General features: G+C 38.4%; 1 protein-coding gene across 1 annotated transcript in view; it reads right to left on the reverse strand.

The window, feature by feature from the left end:
- LOC101650139 (disintegrin and metalloproteinase domain-containing protein 5-like) overlaps window positions 1-10,410 on the reverse strand; it is a 98,460-nt gene that overhangs the window by 73,652 nt on the left and 14,398 nt on the right. The window contains exons 5-7 of the mRNA XM_045286862.1: window positions 10,047-10,118; window positions 9,693-9,859; window positions 8,488-8,569 (exon numbers count right to left, since the gene is read on the reverse strand). Coding sequence (XP_045142797.1) covers window positions 8,488-8,569; window positions 9,693-9,859; window positions 10,047-10,118 — 321 coding nt within the window. The remainder of the gene's footprint in view (window positions 1-8,487; window positions 8,570-9,692; window positions 9,860-10,046; window positions 10,119-10,410) is intronic.

Raw genomic sequence — 10,410 nt, forward strand, 5'->3', positions numbered from 1 at the left:
CTACTTGACATAAGTGAGCTATGGAAGGATATATGTATTAACTCCCAACTAATAATAAATTAATAAAGAAAGAAAGAAGTAATTTTATATAAGAAGCCATGCCAGCCCAGTCCAACTCAAGTCCATAAATAAGTCCAATGCAAACTGGAGCCCTCTTTAGACTCATGTAGCTTCGGGACAATGACGTAAAAATATGAAGTGGAGGCTGGAAGGTATGGGGTGGGGCGGCAGACTTGCATGGCAGGGTTCCAACCACTCTCAGGGTTGGCAGCCCACATGCAGCCACTCCTGGAGGCAGACACAGTATTCCAGCAAGCGGGAAGGTGGAGGGGCAGAATGAGGACGAGAAACTCCCGTTTTCTTTCGTATGCAAAGGAAACACATTCTGAGAGGCTGCAATCAGGCTCTGACCTGATGGAGGGGTTGGAGCCCATCCCTTCATAAATGCAAGTTCAAATAAAACCATCAGTGTGTGTTTTAGTTATAGCCTCTCATCATACTTATTCAGTCTGTTTGCTGAGCAAACAATCAGAGAAGATGGATTATTTGAAAAAGAATAAGGAAAAAAAATTTAAAAAAAAGAAGGTATCAGGATTAGAGACTTATTAACAACCTGCAGCATGACACAACCACGCTTGCTCAAAGTGAGGAGGACTGGAAGCACTTGCTGATGAAGATCAGATTGCAGTCTTCACTGTGGATTACAACTCCATGAAAAGAAAACAAAATTTCTCACCAGTGGACCGATAGGGAACATCATTAAAAAATCGAAGTTGTGTATGGATTTGGTCTTGATTGGGTCCACAGTCAATGCTCATGGAAGCAACAGTCAACAAAATCAAACAATGCAATGCATTGGGTAAATCTGCTGCACAAGATCTCTTTAAAAGTTGAGGAGCAACAATAATATTTTAAAGTCTAAGATGTGGCTGGCCCAAGCCATGGCATTTTCAATTGCCTCATGTGCATGTGAAACTTGGATATTGAATAAGAAAAAACAAAGAAGAATAGAAGCATTTAAATTATGGTGCTACCAACAAATATTGAAAGTACCATGGAGTGCCAAAGGAAGACACAAATCTATCTTGGAAGAAGTACAGCCAGAATGCTCTTTTGAAGTGATGATGGCAAAACGTGTGTCATATCCTTTGGACCTGTTATCTGAAGAGATTGGTCCCTGGAAAAAGACGTAATGATCGGTAAAGTAGAAGGTCAGTGAAAAAGAGGACTCTCAACAAGATGGACGGACACAGTGACTGCAACAATGAGCTCAAGTACAGGAAAGATCGTGCTAAGCACTTCTCCAAAGTAGCATAAGCTGGAGATCAGACACTTTTATCCCGAGGCCTAACCACTAAATGAGCAGGCCTGTTTTACGATATATTTGGTTTCACAACTGCATCCTGTTTCTCAGCTGTAGTGTAGTAGGTGCTAGTTGCCTCTATTAACTAAGTCCTTTTCACTCTCTTATATCTGATATGACTGTGTAAGTTAACTCATTATCTGTTCTAAATACCTCCTGCTTAAAAACCTATTGTAGGCTGAGTTTTATAACTTTTCCTAAGTGAAAATTTTATCAGAAAAAGAAACTAAACAATGCAAAATGCTAAGAAACAGAATTAATGCACCAGAGTGCCAGGGAGACCGAATTTTAAGTGAAGAATAATAAATTTGCAGGGAAAACAGGATGTTGAGCCCATAAAGCAATAACAAGCACTTAGTAAGAAGAAGCCAGTGGAGATGAGATGCTTATGAAAAGATGAAGGAAATCAGACAAGAAAGCATCAAGAAGTGAAAAATAATAAGGAAAAATTAAGCTAAGTACATTAAAGTAAAATTAATTTTTATCAAAGAGGTAGAAAAGGCATCAAGTGAAATGTAATCTCTACCCACGTGGTTGAAAAGAGAATCAATCTCCCGAAAAAGAAATGAAAAAAAAAAACCCATAGAGATGAACACCTAAAATAAAACGAAAACCCAAACTCATTCCATGGAGTCAATGCTGACTCATAGCAACCTCCTGTGTGTTTCTGAGACTGTAACTGTTTACAGCAGAAGAACGCCCAGTCTTTCTACTGAGGAGCTGCTGGTGGGTTCCACCTGCTGACCATGCGGATTGCAGCCTAGTGAATAACCACGACAGCACCAGCATTAAATAGAAGTTCCTGGATATAAGAACATACACATCCGTGAAGTGTAAAAGAACAAGGGTACATAACATACTCTTTAATAATTTTAAAAACTTTATTTTTAAAAACATATGACAGTAAAATGAAGTTATTCTTGACATATAAGAACTGACAGGGGAATGGAAAAGATTTTGAAATGGTATAACAAAATAAATAAACAGACAAACCCAGAATTATGTACAGGAGAAAAGGCAGAATAAATAAAACACCAACTTTACTTTGAAGAATCTAAGAACTGCATAAAAAAGATAACAAGGAAGAAAAGGGATACTAAGTTACTTATTTTGCCCAGAAGACCATATATATGAAAACAGGACAAATAAAATGAAAATAAAGTAGTTGTAAATATGAGAATAGCAATCCAATGTACAAATGTGAAACCTACACAAGAAAATAAGATATATCCAATAGATGACAGGAAATAGAAAAAGGAGATAGCTAATATGAAATTAATCAATAAATATCAAATATGACAGGATAAAACACATTGAAATAATAGAACACATTGACATGCTCTAGGTTCTTTGTGCTGGGCTCCCAGGCGCCGGACCCCAACTCGTCAGTATCCTATCCCGCAGCAAGCAGCGATTACCCCAGGCTGCTGTCTAAAAGTGGTCATAATCCCAGACTCAAAGAGAGCCTCTGAAAGCTAGTCACAAGTCCCCACACCAGAGCTCCCTGTGCTGTTAGCTACCTTGGGCTCATAGCCGAAGGGTCAGCATGGGTAGCCATAGATTTGCTGTAATTGAACAGACATCAGGAAATTTCCCTGAGTCAGATCACAGTGTGGCAGAGCACAAAGGGTAGCCATAGGGGCGTGGGGAGCGGGAGGATGCGGGGGGAGGTGTCAGCATGACAGCCCTGAAATCAGGACACCCACAAGCCCAATATAAAAAAGAGAATAAATACTTTCTCAGTAATAACTTCAAATCCCAGGCTCATTATTTAACTCCAAGACAAACCTGCAGAACAGGTCCTTTAGTATACGTTAACATAATAAGGGAGCCAGAGCTAAGGAATGCCAGAAGTTAGCTACAGAGCCAGGAGGCTTTCAACATAACAAAAATATCCTCTGGAGCCAACATCAGTCTCACTGAGCACAGATGGAGAGCCCATAGCCAGGGGCCCAATTTAATTTAATTCAATTCCAGTTAGCTAGGGAAAAAAACCTCTGAGCTACTGGGGCATCTGCGGTCTTGGCACAAGCTAGGGCAACTCCTCAAGCCCAACGTGGGGAGCTACTGTCCGCCCTCAGTGGTCCTACACGCAGCGGGGGAGGTCCTACATGTCCTTTGCATGGCTGGGGGATCCCTCACTTTCCTGGGACCCTACACGTGGCTGAGGGAACTGTCCCCCACCTGCTGCAGTGCTGCATACAGCAAAAAGCAGCTATACCAGTCATCTCCACTGCAGGAACATCTGCCTGGCCTCCCCTGTTATCTTGCCTATGAAGGTAATGCCACCCAGCATCTGTAGGACCCTACATCAAGCTGGCACACCATATGCTACCACCTTGAGGCAGGATTGGAATTCCTCCAGCCCCACTGTCAGGCAATCGGGGCTCAGCTGTCTCCTTACTTTCTAAGTTCTTTATTCTCTCTCCCTTCTCTCTTTCCAATTGCAGTCAGTCTTTTTTTTTTTTCTCTTTCTTCTTCTCTCCCTCTCTTTCTTTTCACACACCACTGCTGACTTCCAGGCCACTACTCTCCGCCTAGAGTAACTCCACCCAAACAGCACGGGAGCTACAGCCTGCCCTCTGCGGGAGTGCTGCACACTGCACAAGGCAGCTGCGACAGCCCTCTCCAGTGCTCCACGCTGCTGAGGAAACCTCTGCCTGAGCTCCACAGTGATCTGGCCAACTAGGACAATTCCACCCAGCACCCGTGGGAGCCTACACCAAAAGGGCACACCCACCCGCCACCTTGGGGCAGGGTTTCAACCACTCCAACCCCACAGGGATCAGCTATCTCTTTATTCTTTATTTTTTCCTTCTCTCTTTCTTCCCTTTTCCCCACCACAGTCAGTCTCAGAGAGCGTAGTTGTGACTTTGTTCTTCTTTCTTTCTTTTCTATTTCTTTCTTCTGTTTTTTCTTTTGTTTTTCTCTCTTCTCCCTCTCTCTCCTTCCACATGCCACTGCTGGCTTCCAGCCCACCTACCCTTTGTTTGGGAAGGTCCACCCACCTACTGGGGAGAGCTCCAGCCTTCCCCATGACAGTGCTGCACACTGCATGAGGCAGTGCTGCACATGGCATGACACAGGGCTCAGCTATATATTTATTTATGTATGTATTTATTTTATTTTCTTCTTCTTTCCCTTTTTATTCTTTTTCCTCTTCTTCTATCACTTCTCTGTTCCCCACCACAGTCTCAGGAGGCTCAGTTCTTCTTTATTGTTGTTTTCTTTTGTTGGTTTTTGTCTGTGTGTGCTAGTTTGTTTTCATTTTTGTTCTTGTCTTTGTTTTCTCCTTTCTCTCTCTTTCTTCTTTCCCCCCTCTCTTTCCTTTCACCAGCCAGTACTGGCCTCCAGCTCACTCCCCTCCACTTAGGGCAACTCTGACTGCCCAGTTGGGGGAGCTCTTGCCCACACTTGTTGGCTTTACACACAGCTGGGGAAATCACGCCCGCCCTCCACCCAAAATGCCTGGGGGATCTCCCCTTCAAGCGCTGGGGGAACTCCCACCTACACCCCAAGGTCCTACAAATGACTGGGGGAACACCTGCCCGCCATTTGTGGTGCTCCACACTGCTGCTGGAACATCTGCCCAACTGCCACGGCAATCTATCCGACTAGGGTAATTTCGCCTGCCATCCATGGTGATCTGTACCAAGGAGGGCACACCCTCCCACCCTCTGCAGCAATCCAGTTGCAGATGGCAATTGCACATGCAGTCACAGGTGCTCCAAGCCCTGTGGGACACACCACCACAGCATCCTGGGAGATCAGCCAGTAAAACACCATCTTTGTGGGCCCACAACAACCCAACCAGTGTCCCATGAGAGGACTATCCAACTCACATTTTATAATGGAATACTGGTTGGCTAATATAAGAGTGAAACCACAGGAAGATACAGCAGTAGCCTGACCCCACCACCACCACCACCCTCAGTGCAGCTACCTGCAGGTAGTTTGAAGAAGCAGTCATATGAGTCCACCAAAGAGTGAGCCTAGTGCTCTTCGACTCTTTAGAAGATGGTGCCAGACTCCTCTAAAGCAACACGTAAACAGCAACCAGCCTAACAGTCTCAACGAAAAAGCAGGAGAAACAGAAGATAATGCCATAAGAAGTCATGAACCTAACAACGTGCATAGAAGAAGCAGACATTGACCTGTCCCAGAAAGAAATCTTCAGAATGCTGATTGGAGTCATGCAGGATATGAGGGAAGCAATACAGAAAAAAAGGATGAAATGAGAGAGGAGATAAAGGCCACACACCAAAGGGAAATACAAGACCTAAGGGATGAAATAACAAATTCAGTAGCAAATTAACAGACTTTGCCAACAGAGGGCGACAAAGAGGAAACAGCCCCCAAATCAGCATTAGCTCAATGGTGGAAAGAAAGCAAGAAGGAACCACACACATACTCATTGTGACTCTATCACAGATAGCATTGCACTCCTAGATAGAGCTTGACATATCCTTTTGGACAATTGTGCCCAATCTGACCCGATCAGATTGGGGCAAACACTAAGGGCATGCAACAGAGCAGCAAGGGGAACAAAGTGATGAAATCTCCAGGGAATACCAAAAATAGACTTTGCCAAGTATTTAGTCTTGCTTGGATCCACAATCAGTGCTCATGAAAGCAGCACTCGAGATCAAAGCATAAATGATATTGGATAAATTTGTTTTAAAATATTAATATTAAAAAATATTAAAAGTACAATGGACAGCCACAAATCTGTCTTTGAAAAAGTATAGCTATCATACTCATTCAGAGGAAGGTTGGTGAGACTTCATCTCTTATACTTTGGACATGGTGTTAGGAGAGACTGATCCCTGGCAAAGGAAATCATGCTTGGTAAAGTGGAGGGGCAGCAAAAACGGGGGGAAACCACTTACAAAGTGGATCAACAAAGTGGCTACAACAATGAGCTCAAACATAAGAATGATTGCAAAGATTGTGCAAGACTAGGTTTAACCACCGTACCACGGGGGCTGCAGATATTTCAGGCATCTATGAGTTAGAACCAACACGACAACACCTAACAACAAAAATAGCCAAAGGATCCCTGGCAACTCTTGGCTAGTAACCATAAGTTGTCAGTTTGTGTCCTCTCAGCCGCTTTGTGGGAGAAAGAACTGGCCATCTGATTCCATAAAGCTTACAACCAAGGAAACCTATAGACTTCTACACAGTTGCTGTCTGACAGAATCATTTCACTGACACACAACAACAGAAAATAAAAACCCTAACAAACCTTCCATGACACATAAATTCCAACTCTTAGATTTTCTAAGAGTACAAAACTTTACAGAACAGACTGACACATCTTTTTCTGGTGGAGCAGCTGGTGTCTATGAACCTCTGACCTACCAGTTAGTTGTCAGAGTCTTTAACCATTACACCACTAGGGCTCCTCAACAAAGAAAGCCAAGGCACCATTGGACAGGGGGACAAAAGGACTGTTTACATGATATTAAAGTATAGTATTGGTGTAAGGATGCACCAAAATAAATATAAAACCTGTAAACAAATACAAGAAACAGATGAGGGAGCTTGACAAAGTTTGTAAAACGATGCTATTATCTTTTGATTCCATTTTCCACAACCTTTTTCAAAACACCCTCATATAAATGGTTACTTCATTTATGATAAAAATGATTCTGTAGGTAGCAAATCAGGTTCTCAATAAATGGTACTAGATTAATGGGATATCTGTATGGAAAAAATTCATTTAGAGCTCTACTCACATATATAAATGAAATATGATTTAAACGGGGGTAGCTTTGTGTGTGAAAGATAAAAGCAATGATCTCCCCTGGATATACATAGGAAAACACCGTATTACCTCAAGAAAAAATATGTTTTTAAGTAGACAAACATTATCAATGATAAGACCAATAGCAGTTTATGAAGTGGCAGTGGAAAATTCACAGAATACCTTCAAGAATGAATGAGAGATTATTTGAGGGACTCTTTTCTGATATTTGTCTGGTAATATATTAAAAGATAACCATAAATGGATCAGAACACCTTTGCAGTACATTAAAACCTTTTATGAGAAAAGTAATCATTTTTATTATGTACATGTAGGCATAGAGAAATTACAAAATGATGTTAATAGCCAAACAATTTGGGCTAGATTCAACTCACTAATTAGGTAAATTGAGGAGACACTACTTTTAACTAGGGTCTCAAACAAACTCACTGCCATTTAGTTAATGCTGCCTCATAGACCCCTGTGGGTTTCTGAGACTATAACTGTTTATGGGAGTAGACTGCCCAGTTTTTCTCCCATGGAGCTGCTGGTGGTTTTGAACTTTCTATTTTGAGGATTGCAGCCAAACACATAAACACTACACCATCAGGGTTCCTTTCAGTAGGGTGCTTATTTTTAGTAAGTAAGTAAGTTTGGGTTCTGTATCAAAAGCAATTGTAGGATAATTATATCCATAAGCTTTCCCAAGTAACCCATATAATAATGATGACATTTTAAAAATCAGATTCTATGTTCTTTTTTACCTTTTTTACACAGAACAACAAGTAAATCAGTTTGAAAACAATGCAGATTTATTTTAAGGTACTCTTTAGTTCATTATCCTCTCCTGATTTTGATATATCTTGAAATAGACTTTATTCTCAATAATAGAGATTATCTCATGAACATCTTTATTATTGTTTCTTCCCTATCACAATCTGCTCTGCTATTTCCAAACAAATGATTAAAAACCGAATATGATAATTGATGTTTAAAAGAGAAAAATCAATGTTATTTAATTAAAATGTATGACATACACCAAATATTAAATTAGACAGAAATCTGGGTAGATAATACATTTAATAATTAACCTAATATCACACTGGTTATAAAGATTGATGCATAGCATACTTGTGTTCAAATATTTAAAATTTGACTTATAATATACCATCATGATTGCTTGAATTTTCAAATGTTCCATTTGTTTTTAAAGCCACGCCTAATTTAATATTTTCTCCAAATCAGCAATAGAAAAAATTATAAAAAGAGCAATAAATAATATATTTCTTCATGATTTAAAATATCGATATTTAAATTATGAATGGATATTTGAAACATGAACATTGTAAGAGCAAACTAGATAAGAATGACCTACCAAAGCAACTCCTTTGGCATAATTCATGTCACAGAATTTTCCAGGAAAGGTAGTTCCCATAAAACTAGGATATTTTCTAAAGCTAGAAAATAAAAATGATTTTAGAGGGCATTTTAGAGTGGTATAATAAACAAAAATAATTTTCATTAACAGCAAACAATGGCTGTGTCCAAATCACCGTGCATTATATTATTTAGGTGTGTTTTTTTTCCTAATAACTTTAATATTGAAGTTATTTCATTAGCTTTTTATTAATTTTGAACTTTATAAATATCAAGAAATATAAAAGGATGATGCCTAAGCGTTTATGCAAAGTGCCATTGCACTTATACTAATCCTAATGCTGAACTGTCCCTCAGCATTTTGCTAATGCTAAGCTACTGCTGATTCCTTTAGAAGACAAGATTAACATACCTCCTTCTAAGGTGCAGAAACTGAGTTAACAATACCTGCAGCTAGAATGCAAATGCACCCAGAATGTAAATGCAACCCTCTGAGCTAACAGAACAGCTGGAAAACCAGAAGGCCTATCTAACAGGACAGATTTCTCTGGAAGACCCTTTCGCAAAGCCTTGTCTATAAACATCCCTTAACCTGTTTCTTGAGGAAGCAGATTTTGCTAAACACAGCCAACTCTGTCTTCCTAGGTATTAGTACTTAACAAATTAGTACTTACCAAATATTCTCATTCTCCCTTCTGCCCTTACTAGACCAGTCTGCCCTAATCATCCACTTTGCATAAAAAACTCTTTCTACATTGGTAACTTGATGACTTATTGATTCATATCTTCACTAAAAAAATGAATAGATTTTTCTATAAATCAGAGTTTAGATATTGCAATAATTCAAAATATTAACTTATAGGAAATTTATAATGTAAGAATTAACTGGATAAAAGACCAAAAATATAAATAAAATAACAAGTACAAGATTTGTAAGCCAAGAAAAATCAAATAAATTGTACTGCTCATAATTAAATTATTTTTATTTCAATAACTTTTTAATGTAATTTTACTTATAGCTGGTAATTTCAAGCTCATAACACATGCCAGACATTAACTTCTACCAAAACAGTATATTCCATTGTGTTCATTATTTCTTACAATATAAGGCATGTTAAATAAATGCTTATTTTAACTTATTGCATATTACATAATTTAGGGCTATTCTTCTATTGCTATTCAAATACAGAATATTATACTTACGAAAACAAAAATGTACTATGGTGAGGTTGAAGATCAAGATATTTGTGTTCCCATTCTAACAACCTATGTAATACATGATCAGGATGCCCAGTAGTAGGAATTTGGTTTTTATTTGACCAGATTTCTATGGAAGATATTATAACAGTGAGTTTTAACTGGGTTAACATCTAAGAAAAAAAGATAAATGAAAAATTTTAAGGATATATGAATATTACATTAAACTTTTCCAGAATATATATAAGAACATTCAATTTGGTATATGGAAACTTTCAGAACACCCAAATTCTATATACATAATTTCATATTAACTCTATTTTTATAAAATATATAAAAAAGTATTTTTCTAAAACTTACTGCGTTAACAAGGCCAATTATCAGAATAACCTTCTGTGTCACAACCTTTATGTCAGAGCCCATATAATCAAACTGAAAAAGATAAATTGTTTTTTTTAATTAATATGTCATTAATATTGAATCATGTATTTTTACTTATATAATACCCTATATTCTAGTATAACCATAAGAATATATATCATTTCAGTAAACAAATAATGAATTTGGTAAATAAATAATGGTGAATTAATAATAACATTTAATCACATGGTTTTAAGCAATGTTTAATTCACTCAATTAGTAGTACAATTTATAAAAATTGAATCATACACTTAAAATATTTTATTTAAAAATATTTTTTTCTTTTTTAAATCAATTTATTGGG

This window comes from Echinops telfairi, unplaced genomic scaffold, assembly GCF_000313985.2.
Source record: "Echinops telfairi isolate 266 unplaced genomic scaffold, ASM31398v2 ScPeMD7_9;HRSCAF=40, whole genome shotgun sequence".
Lineage (NCBI taxonomy): Eukaryota > Metazoa > Chordata > Mammalia > Afrosoricida > Tenrecidae > Echinops > Echinops telfairi.